Source organism: Hyaloscypha bicolor (genome assembly GCF_002865645.1).
Source record: "Hyaloscypha bicolor E unplaced genomic scaffold K444scaffold_190, whole genome shotgun sequence".
Taxonomy (NCBI): Eukaryota; Fungi; Ascomycota; class Leotiomycetes; order Helotiales; family Hyaloscyphaceae; genus Hyaloscypha; species Hyaloscypha bicolor.
In genome coordinates this window covers 177,850-196,093 of record NW_020194692.1, presented here as the reverse complement: position 1 = coordinate 196,093, position 18,244 = coordinate 177,850, and the positions used below count along the sequence as shown (strand labels likewise).

The window sequence follows — 18,244 nt, the reverse complement described above, 5'->3', positions numbered from 1 at the left end:
AATTGATCGTAAGTTCTAGACCTTTTACAATGCTTTTGATTTCTTTATTGAAATATCTGAGTATTGTCGAAGTCTTACGCCTAGATGTCAGTCCTCCCCCTCTGAAAGTTCATTGGATTATGCCCATAAGTCACGTGATCGACCACGTGATATATCCGAATTATCTCAGCCAGATCTACTCCGCTGATCTCTCCTACACTGAAAATAATGCAGATTTCTCGCCATGTCATTAATTACCGGGGCTTGCTTTTTATGCCAAAAATCTTTTCCTGAGATTTGGAATACATTGCAAGAATCTCTCCCAACATAGCTGTAGCTGCACCTAGGATTCCAGGAATCACCGTGAGTCAACCCATTGTTCGAGCCTGCATTGTCACGAACATATGAAGCTGCAGATCAAGGACATGTTCGGCGGATACCGAATTTCACGGCCTGACGCCGAGTAGGGTATAACCGATGGTCAAAAGGTCGGTTGCGAACCAATTCCGGGGAGGCACAACGCCGGCTCCGCCCATCTATCACCCTCAGGGAGTTTGGCACGGGACAGCTAGCCGCCAGTCTGCGTCTCTGGTAATTTTGGGGAGCATGCCTGGGGAATTGCCCTGCATTGCTGCAAAACGCAAGCCTGACCGGTCAACGCACCTTCACCGCCATCCTACAGCCGACCTCCCCAGATGAAAGTATACTGGAACAAGGTGCATCGATCTTTCCTGAGCACGGGGTAGACCTAATCTGTTACCGGGGAGAATGCCTGGCTGCCACGTTGTACTTGCTTCCGCCCCATGTTGTTTCTGTCAGGCGTACATGCCTCCTAGGGTTCTCCATTATCCAGAAGGATCAGCTCCCATGGTTAAACAAACCATCGATGATGCTGCAAACTCCGTAAGGGCGATGACTTATTCGATCTATGAAACAGTCTTCACGATTGACCAATGATGAAGGATCATGAGGCGTAGAGCGACTTGACCGATGACCGATGGGTTGTGTATCCTTTTGTGGTCTAGACCTTACTATTTTTTATGTGACTGGAGCTGCCTTGAGGTACGGGGTTAGCCTAGTTCGAGGCTAACAGGGGATTTCGTTACGCTCCTGGGGATGTTTATCTGAAGTAACTCTCTGCAAGGCGTCGAACACCAAACTTGAGCTCTTGGTATGATTACGGAACGACATGGGGGCCACTGAAATGGCAGCGAAGCAACTCTCCTGCGCTGTTGAGCACTGCGACCTCAATTTTAGCAGTCAGCGAGAACTTCACCGCCATGAAGGAGAACCCCACGGCGAGCTGAGGTGCCGTCTACGGGCTTGCTGTGGAAGTCCTGGAGCCACTTCTGCGGACGCATTCGAGTCGCACAACGTAAAGGAGCAAGTACAGAATGGTATGAACTTCATAAACTTACTCACACCCTCCTGCTGATCAGTTGAATCAGTCGTGTTCAACGCGAGGCCCGAAGTACAAGCCCCTGTGTCGGCGGAAGGCCAGGCAGAAGTTGTTATCGTTGATCGAGGTAAGCCATCGTGAGAGTCTCCAAAATGACCATCAATGGTTTTCCAGATTTAAACTTTTTAAGAGAATTTCACCAAACGCCGCTACACATTCACAATGCTAGATCTCTTATTGTCTCGCTCGCTGACCGTCTCTCTACCAGATTCTCGACAATCCCTCAAGGCCTTTCTACCATTCAACAACAGCTCAGAAACGCAGCCAACTGCACCAGCCCTAGGGAGGCAGATCGTATCCATACCGCATAACCAATACTCTCCAGAACCATCAGTCACAGAACCACCACACATATTCAGTTACACGCCTTTACCTGAGCACCAGGAGGGTTGCGTCCCCAGAATCTTCGAAGAAACTTGATTTAGAAGAGCTTATGGAACATCGTCCGTCAGGAGGGCTTTAGTGAACGTTGCAATGTCTTGTCTCATAATCATGGAAGGCAGAGTGATCGTTGAGAAGGACGTGGCAGTAGAATGCTGGATGGGTGAAATTTACGTTACGAGTACTGGGCTCGTTCTTGAAAATTGGCTCTTTGGCGGCGAGCTTGGTTTTCCTACCAAGGCCGGGGGGGGGGGGGGGGCTTGAAATATTTGGCTCTTGTGCGGTGATTTTTGAATAGCACACGGGCTGGTTTAATATAGTTGATGTTCATTACGAGGACTCTGCGGATGCACATTCGCATTCCTTGTCATCCGTCTTCGTGAAACTTGTATTACTTGCTATGCTAATAATTGAACTTGACCAAGTACGTCATGCTCTGGAGAAGTTCTTCTTTATAGCGTGAGCCTTTCAGGAAGCAGAATGTACAGGATATCCCTATCGGAACCCTGAAGTTGGTGATGACAAGGTAGCAAGAACTGAGATAAACTCTGACGCCCCGAGGACTTTGGAAAGAGTGCACATGTCTCTGTATTACCAGGGCACGGATCGACCTGTCCGGGGCTGCGTGGTCTGTGCAGCTCTGAGCAGCGGCGAGCTGCTGCCCCAAGCCAACCATGAGACCCTGGGTAGACCGATGGGAATGCAAGGCCAAAGTAAAATATCCCCACCTAACGGCAAGCCTCCCATTTGAAACGGAGGCGCGGGCTCCGGAAGAGACGGGAAACAAACCCCGGTAGATCCAGCAGTGCAAGACCGGTATGAAGATCGGAAGACCCTATCTCTGTCGTAGACATGGATATCGAGAATCAATTAATTTATGAGGACCTATTAAAATTGAAACCGCATGGCCACATAAGTGCTTAAGGGCTGGCCCCGTTAAGCGAGAAGCCCCCCCTTTTTTCCCAGCCAGCCAAATCATTTGAGCATGGGGTTGCGCCCGAGAGACGTGGAGGTTTTGTAAAATATGACAGAAGTCGTAAATGAAGTAGTTGCACGCTCGGATAGTCTCCAGAGAGGATGCATTCATCCGGGTGATTTGAAATCGTCCGCGAAGTGACTCGTGAGGTGACTAGCTGAGCAGCCGTGTCAACTGTTCGCCTCGTTCCGGAACAATGCGTTAAAAAGAAATCCTGCCAGGTATGGTCAGTTTGGTCACTGTTTTCCATGGAGAACGAGACGCATGCTGCCTAAAACAAGGTCAATTTTCGAGATCGCCTGATGGCGGCGCAGGCGCGAGGGCCTACGATGCCCATGCGCGAACCAATACACCACTTCAACGGCAATCGGCCACCGAAAGCCAAAAGCAACTTCCTGTCTTAGTCTGGTAGGGTGGCCGGCTGTCATGCATGAAGGAGAATAGTCAGGCTGAACTGTCCAGTGTGCGTTCCGAATGCTTTGGGGATTGAGAGAGAAACGGGTAGAGAAATATGGAAACGAAATTGCAAAGGACGATAACACGCGGTCTCTTAAGTCACGGGAGTTTTCTAAATGTTCTCAAAGTAATTCCTCAAAGTTGGGGGAGATTTGAAGGAAGTTTTAGGGCTTGAGTGGGAGGAGTGATGGGGGGTAACACACATGCGACCAAGAAATGGCCACCCTCCCTCGCCAGTTCAAGCCAACCAACCCTTGACAAACGCCTGCAATGTATGTTTCATGCCCTAATGAAATATTTGTGTGCAACACAACAATCAATTGAAAAATGCCAAATTCAAGAAAGGCGGCAGCTGGGTCGCGCCGGTTGAAATGAACTCCGTTTCCCTAACCGCTAGCTTCAAATCAGGAGTAAAACGCTTGAATGAAACGGATAACCCCACCGGATGAGCTGGCAAGGCGCCCTCAACAAAAAAAGGGGGAGGGCCGGGTAGTCTATGCATACGCCCCTTTCATAACGATGAGCCTGTTCGCCCGGCATATGCAAACCATAAACTTTCACATTACACCCTCCTCCGAACTGGAAAGCACCTTCTCCTCTGCAAACCGGTTTCCTCTCTGCTACCATAGTCTCTGCTTTGCGTCCACCAGGCTTGAAAGACCTACTTCCTCGGCTCGAGCGAAGGAAACGTCTGCGCGCACTTCTCAAATAGGATCCCGTGAAAATTCAACGGCACAAGCAAGGACCCAGAATGTTGATTTAAAGAAACACGATATCGAGAGGGAAGATTGACGTATGGTTTACTGTACGTGCCTAATACCTGCGAGAATGATCTTGGATACACAGCATCTTAATGGCGTATGCTCAAGAACTGTGACCACTTTGGAGAGAACACTCCATAATGTGCAGAGAAGAACTAACTCTCAATATGCAGAGACCAAATCAGCCTCGAAGAGCTCAACAGACGAAAGAAAAATACCACAGAATCATGTGCCAACTTCACGACCGCCACGAGCATATGCCGCCGCTGGCGACCTCAACACGACTTACTCGATTCAATTTCTCGATCATAAGTTACCGATATGAGCATAAGGGGCTGATGCTGCAGATACAAAGATTCCAAGAGGTCTGCGTAGACCTACTTGTGTGTTGAACGAAATCCGCGGGTTCCACAGCATATGGATCACAGCCAACGTCTGTGAGTGGCAAGTCTCGTCCGAGGTCGTTGGCTAGCACGGAGACAAGCGTCAACGTCCACGCAACAGAATTGCGACAAGAACTCCTGCAATACCAGCGCACATAGAACACACTATCCAAGGGCTTGAATTTTAGGACAATCTGGTAGCTAGAGGTCTTAGGAAACGGTGCTGTCAGGAATCTACCTGCAGACCAAGGGGCTAGGAGTTCAAGCCTCTGCTGATATTTGAGCAAAGAGATCGGCCTTGCCGGTTTCTTCTTCGCGGCATGAAGCCCAACTGGACACCTCAAGGGCCCTTTAATTTTTCTTATTTGGTCTTGTCTATAATAACTCGCAGGATAAACTTGGAGTACTGGAAGGTGTATCGCAAAAGATAACAGGAACAACCAAGTGGGACATCCTCTTTGTGTGTCTTGAGATTGTTCGATGCGCCTGAAGGAGAAGTGCCTACTTGAGATTCAGTCAACACACATTACAAAAGCTCTTCATACCTCGGACTTGCTTAGAAGAAATAGTTTCAGGGGGTCAAGTGCTGTGAATGTCGTCTCAAGGTCTTGCGCGGAAAGCGAGACAGGATACTTCAACAGCTTGTCAGAAACTCCAACAACTCCATTTTTTGCTGAGAAAGGTAACATGAACAGGTACTGTTTCTATTTTCTTCCTGTTCTTTCGCATTGTGGTTTGCGTTATTGCGGTTGATTGACTAAGGGGATGTACTTCAACCAGCAAGTTTCCTTCCCTCCTTGACCGAGAAATGTTGCAACTGAACACACTCAATACCAAGATTGGCACAAGACCAATCACGCATCTCTGCAATACCACAGAAGTGGTGTTCCAGATGCAAGTCGGAGGCACAGTGCGCTTAGCATTTCAACTTCCCCTCCCCCCCTTCTTTGATAGACACGGCAAAGTTGGGCACCGCAGAACCAGAGCGCCCAAAATCAACTCTGCTTTAGTGTCAAGTTTTGTTCTCGAGTGGTCTCCTCGGTATATCCGTTGTGAACAGCTTTTGTTATCACGTGAAGGGTCGAAGCAAGTCTAGACTTAAAGTTGGGTCATGCCTGCCTTTGATCAAATGAATACATGCAACGGAACTCCGGGGACCTTACTGAACATATGCAAGGCACTCCGTACATTGCTTCCCGCTCTTCACAATATTATCTATCTAATTCGTCAAACTCACTTATCGCTTGGCGAAGGATTTTCAACCCAGCCAATGTGGGGCGGAGCGAACCACGCCTCCTTTCCCCCCTAAGGCTACAGGTCTGCCGGATGATTTTACCGAAGCTTTTACCGACGCTACCTTTGAGTAGTAAGAGTCTCCGGGTCTCCCGTCCTAGGATGCCCAATCATTGAGGATGGTGTGCCGCGTGAAAGAGAAGCTACTTTCTCACTCCAGCGGGCCGGTCCAGAGAAGCCTCTTACACTCGACCCACCAATTGCTCGAAATGTTCACCAGACCAACGTACAAACTAGCTGGGTTTTCACGGTTTCCTGAATCAGGATGAAGAATGTTAATTTGCGAAGTGTTCCTTTCGCATGATCCCCCTCGTGCAGTCAAGACCTGGAGATTGTCCGTGAGGCGGCACGATCTTTCACCATGTGTCTGAACGCGCAGCTTTGTGGCGCAATGCATACACAAGGATCCTCGCCTTATAGCACAGACGAGTGTCGTGAGTTTCTGGCCAGATCAAGAAATGTACCGTGGTTTCTTGATCTGGTCACCTGCAGCTGTCCCTAGACCAGTGGTCTGGATCGATTCCGCAACATTCATTACTACCAGTAGCATGCCAGATACTGCCAGACAAGGTAGTTGTCTCAAACACTAGCTTTGAGAGGCTTGGGATCAAAGATATTACATAGAACGCAATTCAGCTTACTGTGTTACCTGCAGGGATGCTGATTGGTTGGAGTCATCAGCTCGCTAAAAAGAAGACTCGTCCCCCCCTTTTCATGACTTCGTCACAGATTATTCGAGCTTCACACATTTCAGCTTCTATTTGAAGCGTGGCAGTAACCCACGCACGCAAGGCACAGTCAGTATCATGTGAGATGCTGCTCTCTTGGGAATCCCACTGTGGCGGTCCACTCTCGGTAACGTGCCGTGCTGCTGTCAGCATGGCTGTCATCCGCCCTCGGTTTCGCACTGTCGGGACCAGCCGATCAATGCACAGAATGTTCTTGCTGCCTGGCTCGCGAAACGCCAAATCGTTTGATTTCCAAGTGCAAGGGAGCCTTACATTCCTCTCCCGCGTTGCGTCAGTGAGTAAAACGGGCTTTTTTGAGGGGACTTTTATGGGGTGCCGGGTGCAGACCGCACGGACACATGCTGGCCGAACTTTGAACCGCTGCACCTCACTGAAGCAATGAGGAGTATGATTCGAGTTTTTTACGACGTGACAATCGTTGTTGGTGAGCCTTACGTATAGGGCCGGGGACTTCCTATCCAGTGAAGTGGAGGTTGTTGCGTCAGCCGATTTGTAATACTGCACGGTCGTTGTTGGAATTTATGTCAATGCATAAGAGCTTCGATGCCAAATGAATGAGAGACTACCTCATCCCGTGGCCTGCGCCTTGTGGAAAACTCAAGAGGAGTAAAAGAGAGCTGTTGTCTCTAGAGGCACCGAGGACTGAGTTATTCCATATGGAGCTTTGACGTGGGGTACATTTACGTTCCTCTCAGGGAAATGAATATGTATCCTCGAATTGTATTTGCTCTATTTGGTTATTGCTCGATTCAGCTGGAACAAAAGAGGAGATTCAAGCGAATCACGCCAGAAGATTATGAGCCGAGCGGACGACTTTGATATTCATCACCCTTTGGACATCGTATAAGGCCAGTGATTACCCCTACCTCTCTTGTCCCGCTGCTTACACGGCGGAGCCAATCTGCTTACACCACTCGTAGCTGGGAGTCAACTCTACAGCCCTATAAGATACGAATAGCGGGTGGTGACATGGATTTGGGTTCCCGGGATATGGGTTTTTGTGCGCTGGGTCGCAGGAAGAGGCTTCAGGACTCCTTCAGATCTTCGGTCTGAATTTGTCAGAGCGTCAGTGCGGCCCGAAGCGCTCCTATGATATAAGGTCATTTTTGCAAGTTGGTCCCCCTTTTCAGGCTGTTGGGGAAAACGGCCCCACGATGTTCCATTCCTATTGCGGCACTGTTCCCTCTTTTCAAGCTTTCCCGTCCACGTTTATGAGGGCGGGCAGCTCTTTACATCAACATTCAGGAATCTGAGATGCGTAGCTTCCTCAATTTCCCCAGGACTTGCGCTCGCGTTACTGCCGTTTCTACTGATTAGGTGAGAGTGCGACTAGACCGAATCGAGCGATATGCGTATTACATGAAGTCTTACTACCAGACTGCGATTCCATCGCTTGGGCAGCCTCGCAGAAAATAGTTTCTTCCTTCTGTGAAATCCTTTCCGTCCTTCATGTGGCACACCTTATCAAAGGTATTAACATACTCGACTCGCCCGCTCCTAATAAAATTCGCAAGAATCTCCCAACCTCGACATGAAACCATCAACACAAAATGTCTTCTTCACATCATTCGAAAAGAACATCGCACTCTAGTACTAGCAGAAGCAAAGTAGAGTGCGAGGTCCAAGGATGCAACAAGACCTTCGGTCGCAAAACGGAGCTGAAGCGGCATATGCAGGAACAACACACACCTAGGAAAACTTGCCCGATAACAAAATGCAACCATAGGGTCAAGAGGACTAAGCTTCTCATCGGCCATCTGGAGAAGAAGCATGGGATTCGATATGAAGGTAAGTTCACCGGTCTTGAAACATCGCACCAGTAGTTTAAGGAGACCAACACAATACAGAAGCAGTGCGCCAAGCCCAAGCGGTTGAAGCTTCGTATACTGACTACGACTATGGGGACGATTCATATAGTCAAGGCAAGCTATTAAGCTCCAACGACTTTCATGAACTACGAATCAACGTTGCTAACCAGGTACAAGATGTCTCTCGAGCTGCAAGTCCAGAACCAAGCATGACAGAATACCAACCTCCACCGCAACCCCAACCGTCGTATAGCCAAGCTGGTTACACAACAGATACGACGGCAACAACACAGCCCACCTATCACCAAGACCAGTACTACCAACAACCTCCGACACCATGGCAAGGACACGACTTGCCCTATGGCACGACTTCAGGTTTCCAGCACCTATCGATAGATTCGACTTCGGGCCCAGCTCCGCCAGATCCTTGGCAATACGATTCGTATGCGTATGGAGCTGAAGATCCGTTCGTCTTTACTGGGTGGAATCAAAACCAACCGGGCCCCGGGACCCCACACGGGGATTCTTGATTCGCAAGAGTGAAGTTTTACTTTACTTCAGGGGAAGAAGGGGGGGGGGGCTTGCCAGCTGGACTTACCACATCGCAGAAGTTCGCGATTGTAGCACAACGCGCAAAGTATGTTCCCTGTACTCAAAAATGTTTGCACATCATTAACCCACAGTAAAGAAATTGATTATACCCTCACATAGAACTCAATTCCAGTCTTTGCATGGGTGGCTCCAAATGAGAGGTCGGAGATGGGCAGGGGGAACATCGCCTTCGCCATCCACTCTGGGAAATCGCTTCGGGACGACATTCTCAGTGTACCAAACAACCTGGAACATTCGTTAGATGTGCAACAAACTTCCACATCCAAAATTCACTCCCACCTCAACAACGCAATGCCCCAAAACTGTGGGAACATTAAGCAGGCATACAACAAAACTTCAACTAGAGGGTTCCCTCGAACATTTTCACTTAGGACATCACATAACAAGGGGAGAAGATCAGGGAGGCCAATCACTCGACTGATAGTACCATTATATCAAGATCAGTAGATCAAACATCACCAACCCAACCCGGGACTAGCACACTGGCTCAAGAAACAGATATAAATTGATTATGCATTTGCATTTATGTCTACCTATCCCATCCCATCCCATCCATCAATAGTAAGGGAGGTGAAGTAGAGTAATGTACAAGTTTTCGTTTCCATCCTCTTCCCTCGCTTTTTCAATCAAGAAGCCACCTCTCTGCCCATAATGCAGCAACGAACAATGTATCAACGACGGATTTATTTTGTGTGGCTGTTCTTTTCCCTCAACCGTAAGATATCTCTCTCCCAAACAAATTTTTTCCACATAAAGCAAGCTCTCACAAAAGAGGGGGGCGTGGAGAGGGGAGAGATGACATAAGACCGAGATTGAGGCTGTGTTTGTTAGTGGGGGATAATGTAAGGCTTGTCACACTCACGCCCACCTCGCCCCCTCCCTCTCAGCCTCCAGCCTCGCAATCCTCTCCTCCTCCCCATCAACCACAGCCCCGCTCCTTCGTCCCTTCTTCCTTCCCTTCGAATTCCTCCCCTCATCGCCATCATCTCTGCTCCTCTTCCTGCCACCACCACCCATACTCCCAGCCAGCCCCGCGATCCTTTGCGCCTCTTTCAGTAATCTTTCACGATTACGGGCTTCGCGCTCAATTTCGTGCGGGTCTTTGTCTTTGGGTGCTGATGCTGCTGGGGCGGAGACAGATAACTGGGAGGATTTCGAGGTGTCTTTTTCGTGATCGTGAGTGCGGGAGCGAGAAGGCTCGTGGCGTGAGGAACGAGAGGAGTCGTGGTGTTTGTTGCCACTAGATCTGTCTTTCTCCTTCTCTCGTTCTTTGTCACGATAAAGTCTGGACGTGGAAGCTGACACACGGTCTTGACGGGGCCCAGCGGGTATGTTGACAGGGAGCTCTTCGATAGTGTGCTTGCGTCTGCTGGAGCCTTTGATTTCGATGCCGTTTGCGCTGTTTGAGATGACCGAAGGTCTGCGCGAGGAGTCGGCTTCTTCGATGGGAGTCTTGAGGGGTTCCTTTTCCTTGTCGGATATCTTGGGTCGTTCTCGCTCGGAGGCTTCCTCAGAATGGTGGCGGGAGTGGCGGTGTCTGTGCTCGCGATCGCGATCCTTCTCTCGGTCTCGTTCACGGTCTCGGTCTCGGCTTCGTGATCTGTCGTCGTGGCGGGAGCGGTGGGAACGGTGTTTGGTCGATGAGGATTTGCGTTCTCTGCTGCTCTCGCGGTCTCGTTCGCGATACTTATCTCTGTCTCGGCGGCTTCGGTGACTTGAGCGTTTAGACTCCGAGGGCGAAGCAGAGCGAGATCGTTCCTCGTCTACAATATCTCTCTTGTCTTCTTCGATTTCGTCCACAGGGCGATCATCAATGGGTTCTTCCTCTTCACGGCGACGGCGTCGTTCTCGTCGACGTTCTCTGCGTCGTTCAGTTTCCTTCTCATCTTCGGAGGCGGACACCGAGCGATGCCTATGTCTGCGGTGATGTCTCTCTCTACTTCTGCTTCTGCTTCTCTTTCTCTCTCTTGATTTGGATCGAGACCGCTCTCCCTCTCGTTCTCGTGAGGGTGATCTGCTTCTCTCACAATCTTTATCATCCTTTTCAAAAGTCTCAGGGACGACACTTGCACTCGCACTCTGGCTGGTGGGTCTCGAACTAGGTCGACCAGCCATCGAGTATCCTCGCCCACGTAGGTTAGCAAGACTTGTATTGGGCAATCCCTCACGCATAGCCTTAGGACCGGTTGGTGCATTGATGGGAATATCAACAGGCTTCACAACGGGAGGTTGCATAGCAACAGAGCTGCCACCTCGTCCATGGTAACCTTGGGAATATCCTCCTCGGGACTGACCATATCCAAGGTTGTATGCAGCGTTGTTATCACCTTGATACGGGGCATCAGCAATATCGTCAAGGGTTTGGATTGGCATTGGCGCATTGATCTCTTCTGTAGCTGCAGGAGCTTCCTCGGGAACGGCAGCTGAGGGGGCTTCAGCTTCATGGCCGTCTTCAGCAGTAGTAGTTCCTGGTTCCTGGACCGCATTCTCATCTTCAGTGGGTTTCGATGGAGAATCTTCTTTGGTTGCAGACCTCTGACGTATCTCTCTACCGAATTCATCGACATTTCCTGACGCCTCGGGGGCCACATCCGCCTTTGGACCAGTTGGAATGTTACTATTCGACTGCTGACCTGAGCCATGCTGCGGGTACTGTTGTGAGAAAGCTTCATTGGGACCATTGGCACCATGCCCATAGCCGCCGCCACGACCATATCCGCCTCTACCTCCTCGACCCCGACCTCGGTATCCGTAGCTGTTTTGGTAGTCATTGTACTGATTTGGGCGTCCATAATTACCTTGATTATATCCTGCAGAGTGAGAGGCGTATCCAGAGTTATTTGCTCCATAATCACCGTGACCCATGCTGGCTGCATTTGGATGATTGAAATTATCTGGTCCGACATTCCATGATTGTTGTCCGTTCCATCCATTATTGAAGCCTGTGCCAACACCGCCATCGAAGCCTCCCATGCCCATCCCCATGTTCATGCCGTTCATGCCACCTCCAAATCCACCGTTCATAAACATGTTCTGCATCATCATCGGATCCATGCTCATTCCTGGCATTCCTTTTGCCTGTTAGCGAGGCACATTACGAGTCGAGTTCAAGTTTAGCTTACCCATCATGGGGAAGTTTCCAAAGTTTCCGGCTCCCATGCCATTCTGCATAGCCATCATCATTTGCATTTGGTTCATATCGCCTCCGAAACCCATGGCCGGAAATCCACCTGCAGCAGCACTCGTGTCGAATCCGAATCCAGCACCAAATCCAGTTGTCTGAGATACGCCCTGCCCTGTTTGGCCATTCATATCTGCCTGCGCATCACCTCCCTCCCCAGCGTCAGCTGCGCCGTCTACTTTATTGATCAGATCGTTTTCGGCGATAGGTTCCTGACCTGGTGTTATCTCCTAATCACTGGTTAGATGCAATGTTTAATTCCAGAGAACGGACAACTGACTTCGATGGATTGCTGAGGGATATCTTGCTCAGCTTGTGTAACTTGTTCCGCGTTAGGAAGAGTCTCGTCAGCAGGTCCCACTGAGGGCTCTGCTTCAGTTTTGACTTCAGCCGAGACGGGTTGCTTGATGGGTGTCTCTTCGATGACAGCAGTCTGCTCTACCAGAGTCGGCTCATGCAAGACTAGAGTATCGGGAGGTGTATTCTTTTCCTCCTTCAGACGAATAGCTTCGCGCTTCTTCTCCTCGGTTCGGAGGAAGACTTTGATGGTGGTTCGTAATGACTTATTTGCTTTGCAGTCTTCAGCTGCAACGGGAGTATGTTCGCAGACGGGACACGACGAAGGGAGAGTCGACTGGCCTACTTCGTTGTTAGAGATGAGAAGATGTAGGTCGCCGGGGTTCTCACAAGTCTCACAGATCGCCTGCTCGCAGCACGGGAGTCGGAAGGCGTTGATGGCCAATCTGCTGCAGATGGCGCATCGAAGCTTAATGGGGATCTCATCTTGCGACAGAGAGCTGCAGTATATTAGCAAAGCTCCATCGGCACAAAAATGCAAAGGCGACTGACTTGATGAGCTCGAGCTGAGCGGGCGTTGTCGAAGGTGTCGCCATGATGACAGAGCTTACGAGGCCGAAAGAAGGAAGAAGAGGTTATCGCAGCGCCTTTATTTCATCGCCAAGGAATCAGAAGGAATGTACAGGCTCATTCGCCCAAATCATGAGGCGCAGGGTATGTCATGAGGATTCACGTCGTAGTTGTGATCGAGTGTGCCGGATTTTGCGATTATTTGGACTTCGGGCTGGAAATCTCCGAGAGGCTTGGCGCCAACACGTGACAATGGGCAATTTTAAAGCAAACCCAGGACTTTCTTTATTCCGGGCTGAGCTTATTTACGATTGATTGTGAATCTTGTGAGAAACTTATGCCTCTTCTCAATATTGGTAATGTGTAGCTCCTTGCTGTTAAGATGTGCTAGAAAGCAGCATTAGGTGCTTGGTATCAGATCGACTCGGCTAAAAGAATTTAGGAACAAGTCATGTCATCATCTCAACAGAATATCTATCCATCTTCTTCTCGTTCAATGACATTACATCGCAATTGAACAGTCCCAATTGGGCTTTATATGCAGGAAACATGATACTGGGTCAGGTGTCTTGGCTTGATTGCTTCGTCTTTCTTGTATTTTTAGCGCCACAGCTGATCATTCATGTCGGCTTCTTCCCAACACTCTTTTGTGGGCTGAGAGCTTTGCCATTCTTGCGTATGTTTGATACGTTTTCACTTTTAAACGATTCGATGCCCCGCCCCCGCGCTACAACACCGTTCTCTCGAAATACGGAAGCTGATTCTTTCCAGTTTTGAGATTACCCCTGACATTCGTTTACGAACGCCTGCTTCTGAGCCGAGAATACGGCTCTCCTTTTGTCCAACAAGCATCATGGTTTGAGGATATCGTGATTCGATGTGTGCGATATGCTTTTGCATACATTCCTGCAAATATTGGGCGAGTCTTCTTCTCAAAATGGGTAGCGTTGCCATTTTTGAGATTTCGGATGCTGAGACATGGATACATTCGGTCCCCGATTCATTGGCACGAGGTGAACGAGGTATACCCTTCAATCCCTACTCAAACAAAATCCAAGAGTTGACAAAATACAGAGTGGCTTCAAAGGCATTTGGCTCATCAAGGACCAACACAACCATCCCGATATTGTGATCTACTACTCCCATGGTAACGCATGACCAAACCCAGCTCTGACCTCGCTAACTCAATCCTAGGCGGCGGCTTTTCAATGGGCTCTTCTTATTTCTACCTAGAATTCTTCCTCGCTCTCCTTTCCTGTCTCTCCTTAAACTTCAACAACCCCGCTATCCTCTCACTTGAATACAGCCTCGTCCCCGACGCCTCCCACCCAACACAACTCCACCAAGCCATTGCCGGCTACAGATACCTGCAGTCTCTCGCCTCTCCATCCAAAATCGTAGTGAGCGGTGACTCAGCCGGAGCCTCCTTGATCCTCTCCCTCCTTCTCTACCTCGGGAACAACAGATCCAGAATCTCCAACGGTGGGCTGGCTCCAGAGCTTTTCCTTCCGGGGATGGCAGTCCTGATCAGCCCCTGGGTAACTCTCATCTCGCCCAAGGACAAAAACACGGCAAGCGACTACCTCGATGCAGATAACCTCCACCAATACGCAAAGCAGTACGCTGGCACCAAGATCTCAGTCCATGATCCGCTGATCTCGCCTGGGAAATGCAAGGATATTTCGTGGTGGCGAGAAGCGGCTCCAGACCACGGCTTCTTCATTGCGTACGGAGCTGAGGAAGTCTTTGCGCCAGAAATCAGAGATCTGATTGACTTATTGGAGAAAGCTAACGTGAGAGTCGAATCTCAGGAAGTGAAAGGCGGAATCCATGCTTGGCCTGTTGCGTCGCTGTTCCTGTGCTCCACGAGGGAGAAGAGGACGAATGGCCTGAGAGAGATCATGAAGCAGATTAGTGACAAAATTGGAACCTAGATTTCGGTAATTGATAGTTGAGTCAATTATCTATTCGCTATTACTCTGTATGTGCAAGATTCTTTTCCGGCTATGTTGCTCCTTCCCCCCTACGTTGTACGAACACTTTAAAGAACAATGCAAATTCTGCAACACTTCAACCCTACAAGGCAGATTCCTCCTCAAATCCAACAAACAAGGCCTAAGACATCGGAGTCAGCATATTTCTTCTGGTATCATTACAGTAGAATGTTTCAGGAGCTCTTGGACATTGAGAGCAGAATGTCCTAAACGCTGTTGGACATTGCTACAAGGGGTATTGATACTTCAGGAAGCTGGGACTTACCCCTCACAATTTAGCCTTAGCAATGCAATCCCTTGTCAAGAATGGCCGAATGCTCTCCTCCCAGGCCTTCTTGAAACACCATCGTTCTTCGCAGCCTCGGCATTGATGGGCAGATGTCTGATCCAATCCAAGAGCCGGGTATAGATATCACCATCTCGACATCCAAGGACGCTCGCCAAACCAGCATCCGAGAAGGACCACGTATCTGCCAGTGCAATCACATCCGGAAGCAAGACCGCTAGCAAGACGTCGATCTGCTGACGCGTGTCGCTGAGGTGGGCGTTGGCGTTGGCGATGTAGCCGTATTCGAGGAAGGAGGATTCAAATGCAGAGAGAGGGTCTGCAGTAATAGTCAAACCGAATAGGGAGATGAGTGTGCAGAGGATTGTCTTGATGACGGGCGACGTGGAAGCTGGAACCTGGGAGTCGCTTCAGCTGATTAACAGGCTCACCCAGGATGAACTCTTCAATGTGTGCTCTCGCCGCGACGCGAAGCTGCAGGGCATGCATATTCTCCGAACGTCGCAGCCCGAAAGTCAAAAATGACACCCAACGCATCATGTGCAAGTAAATCCTCGCCTTCGGAATAGCACACCTCCTCGTCCTCGACAACATTTCATACTTACCCGTATACTCTACGACGCGTAAGAAGGCTGTATTGTGACGGACCAGCTCTTCTTTGCTGGAGAGGTTTTTAGAAACAGCCGATTGTACAGCATAGGATGATACACGACCTTCTATTGATGGCTCCAGCCATCTTCTAAGCTTCTTCGACTTAAAGCTTGCACGTGCTCGTGCATCCTCCATCATTTTGGTTTGGAGGTTCGGCGTCATCTTGGGTTGAACAATGGGTGTCGTTATTGCTCCTGTTGATGGAGGACAATGAAGTTCTCTCTAATACGAAATTCACAGAGAGACTTTTTCCCTGCCTAATCGACCGGCCCTCCGCCAATTGGGACATGGTCACAAGGGGAGTCCGTAGTCAAATACGGTAAAGATTTGAGATCAGAAACAGAACAACCCGTTAACTAGGTGACCCCGTGCTGGACAAAAAGGCAGCACCTATTTTCAAGTCCCAGATCACACACAGATGGACATTTTAGACTCGGAGTTGGTAGGAATTTGACATTTCAATTTCTAAGACACTTGAAAACGCAAGCTTTGAAATGCACTATAATTCGAGGCACATTCATTGAGGAAGTGCTGAAATAGCTCACTTTGACTTAGGACATTGAAAAGCTCGTGTTACTCTTCTTGTCCATTGCTAATTGACTCATCATGTTGGACACATTTTAGCATGGTTATTCCCACTCTGGTTTTCCATGGGATGGTCCAAATAGACCTCGGGGTCTCATTATTAAAGCTTTTGGATTAAGAACGAGGGCATATCGTTTGTTGTGAATACAGATTCTAGTGATAGGCGCGACTCTAAATTAGGATTTCCACATTAACTGAACTCGACTTCGACTCTATAAATGGCATTGTCTCGAATTCGGCAAATCTCTATGAAGGTGGTAAACCAATTTGGAGACAGTTTACCATGTTGCGATACTCTGCACCACATCGTTGAATTTTGAGGATGCAACTTCCACGATCGCCCACACACACTTCAAAGCATCACCCGACTCTGCACAGTCAACTCAAAAACATCCGCCCAATATTATATTCATGAACCCACTGCTAATCTACAAATCAAGTCATTTGTTGAAGATATTTGCTGGCAGTATCAAGTACTCACTTCTCTATGGGGTACGCGAAGAAAAGACACGTTCGTATTTTTCAACGACAGCGGGCACGAAGAGAAGGTTAGGGTAGGCGGTAGCTGATGTTGAAATTATATCGAGCGTTCGATAACTGGATCTATTCGTGAAGTTCCGTGCAATTGCAAGATCCCAAATCTGCCTTTCTATGGGGCTTCTTGTCAATTGAGATGATCTGGCGCTTACTTCCTCTTTCGGAAAGTTGAATAGGGGGAGGAACCACTGCGCTCGCCAGGCAGAAACCCACAGTCAGGCATCAACGAACCAGTTGGAGCCCAACCGCAATCACACTTCACATCCTCTTCACGTCGCGACTTCCATCTTCGCATCACTCTTGCACTTGAGGCTGAGTGCACTGCGGCACGCCACGTCAGCGTACTTTTGACTTCGCCTTGTCAGCCTTTGTTGGGCATCAGGTGGCATTGCCGTGGCAGTGTCGAAGAAACCGATCTCCTCCAGTGAGTGTATTTCGGATTCGCAAGCGGAGAAGAAATCTCTCTTGATGGCGAAGATGAGATGAGTCTCCTCCCATGCCAACGGGCAAATATGTCTCCGAGAAAACTGGGGCGAAGCTGAGGCGAATTCGTCACGTGTTTCGGAGATATGACAACGACTAGCCGGTGGCTTCTTACTCTTCAATCCTGATCAGATCATCGTCAAATGAGAGGGATAGACGCCCATTCCAAGTTCGTATGAGGCCGATTTTGGTCACGGTTTCGCAAGCGCACATTCGACCCTCTCTCGGCGATTAACCTTGGTTGATTGTTATTCCGACTTCATCATGGCGTTGTGGATTTTGCTTCTAAAGGCGATATTATATATGACTGCTCTGCTCCTTTCTGGGCTGAATCCTTCAACTGTCAAAGTATCCGATCTTTCTACAACAATCCTCCCAACTCAAAAGTCCAACCAGATCACCATGCCTCTTCTCCCCCTTTTCATCTAGCCATTCAGGACCCTGAACCTGCCGCCACCAAATTCTTTCGAATCACAAACAGTGATCATTACCGGCTCCAATACAGGCATTGGTTTAGAAACAGCAAGGCACATTGTCTCTCTCGGAGCCTCAAAAGTCATTCTTGGCGTGCGCACTCTATGCAAGGGCTTTCAGCGAAGCAAATATCGAATCCTCCACAGGCTAAATAGGGGATGTCGAAAGGCGGGAGCTAGATCTCGAAAGTTTTGCCAGCGTGAAGTCCTTCGCTTCCCAGGCTGAAAGTCTCAATTGGCTAGATATCGCGATTATGAATGCCGGTCTAGCGAGCCTGCAATGGAACCTGACTGCCGACGGCTGGGAACGCCAAATACAGGTCAATGTCC

General features: G+C 49.2%; 4 protein-coding genes across 4 annotated transcripts; 3 read left to right on the top strand and 1 right to left on the bottom strand.

The window, feature by feature from the left end:
* Positions 1 to 1,125: 1,125 nt before the first annotated feature.
* Positions 1,126 to 2,063, top strand: K444DRAFT_622650 (uncharacterized protein). The gene is made up of 3 exons (XM_024882144.1): positions 1,126 to 1,376; positions 1,428 to 1,505; positions 1,647 to 2,063. Exons 1-3 carry the CDS (start codon positions 1,169 to 1,171, stop codon positions 1,856 to 1,858), a joined length of 498 nt encoding a protein of 165 aa, XP_024726472.1. The 5' UTR covers positions 1,126 to 1,168; the 3' UTR covers positions 1,859 to 2,063.
* A 6,196-nt stretch (positions 2,064 to 8,259) lies between these two features.
* Positions 8,260 to 8,864, top strand: K444DRAFT_290708 (uncharacterized protein). The gene is made up of 2 exons (XM_024871650.1): positions 8,260 to 8,359; positions 8,423 to 8,864. The coding sequence occupies exon 2, from the start codon at positions 8,455 to 8,457 to the stop codon at positions 8,773 to 8,775; it is 321 nt and encodes a 106-aa protein (XP_024726471.1). The 5' UTR covers positions 8,260 to 8,359; positions 8,423 to 8,454; the 3' UTR covers positions 8,776 to 8,864.
* A 467-nt stretch (positions 8,865 to 9,331) lies between these two features.
* On the bottom strand, positions 9,332 to 13,086 carry K444DRAFT_577306 (uncharacterized protein). Its single transcript, XM_024877568.1, has 5 exons — positions 12,888 to 13,086; positions 12,726 to 12,835; positions 12,319 to 12,677; positions 11,980 to 12,268; positions 9,332 to 11,928 (listed from the first exon to the last, which is right to left on the bottom strand). Exons 1-5 carry the CDS (start codon positions 12,929 to 12,931, stop codon positions 9,716 to 9,718), a joined length of 3,015 nt encoding a protein of 1,004 aa, XP_024726470.1. The 5' UTR covers positions 12,932 to 13,086; the 3' UTR covers positions 9,332 to 9,715.
* Positions 13,087 to 13,372: 286 nt separating this feature from the next.
* K444DRAFT_622648 (alpha/beta-hydrolase) lies at positions 13,373 to 14,883 on the top strand. The gene is made up of 4 exons (XM_024882143.1): positions 13,373 to 13,581; positions 13,677 to 13,927; positions 13,980 to 14,052; positions 14,100 to 14,883. The coding sequence occupies exons 1-4, from the start codon at positions 13,455 to 13,457 to the stop codon at positions 14,837 to 14,839; spliced, it is 1,191 nt and encodes a 396-aa protein (XP_024726469.1). The 5' UTR covers positions 13,373 to 13,454; the 3' UTR covers positions 14,840 to 14,883.
* Positions 14,884 to 18,244: the final 3,361 nt, after the last annotated feature.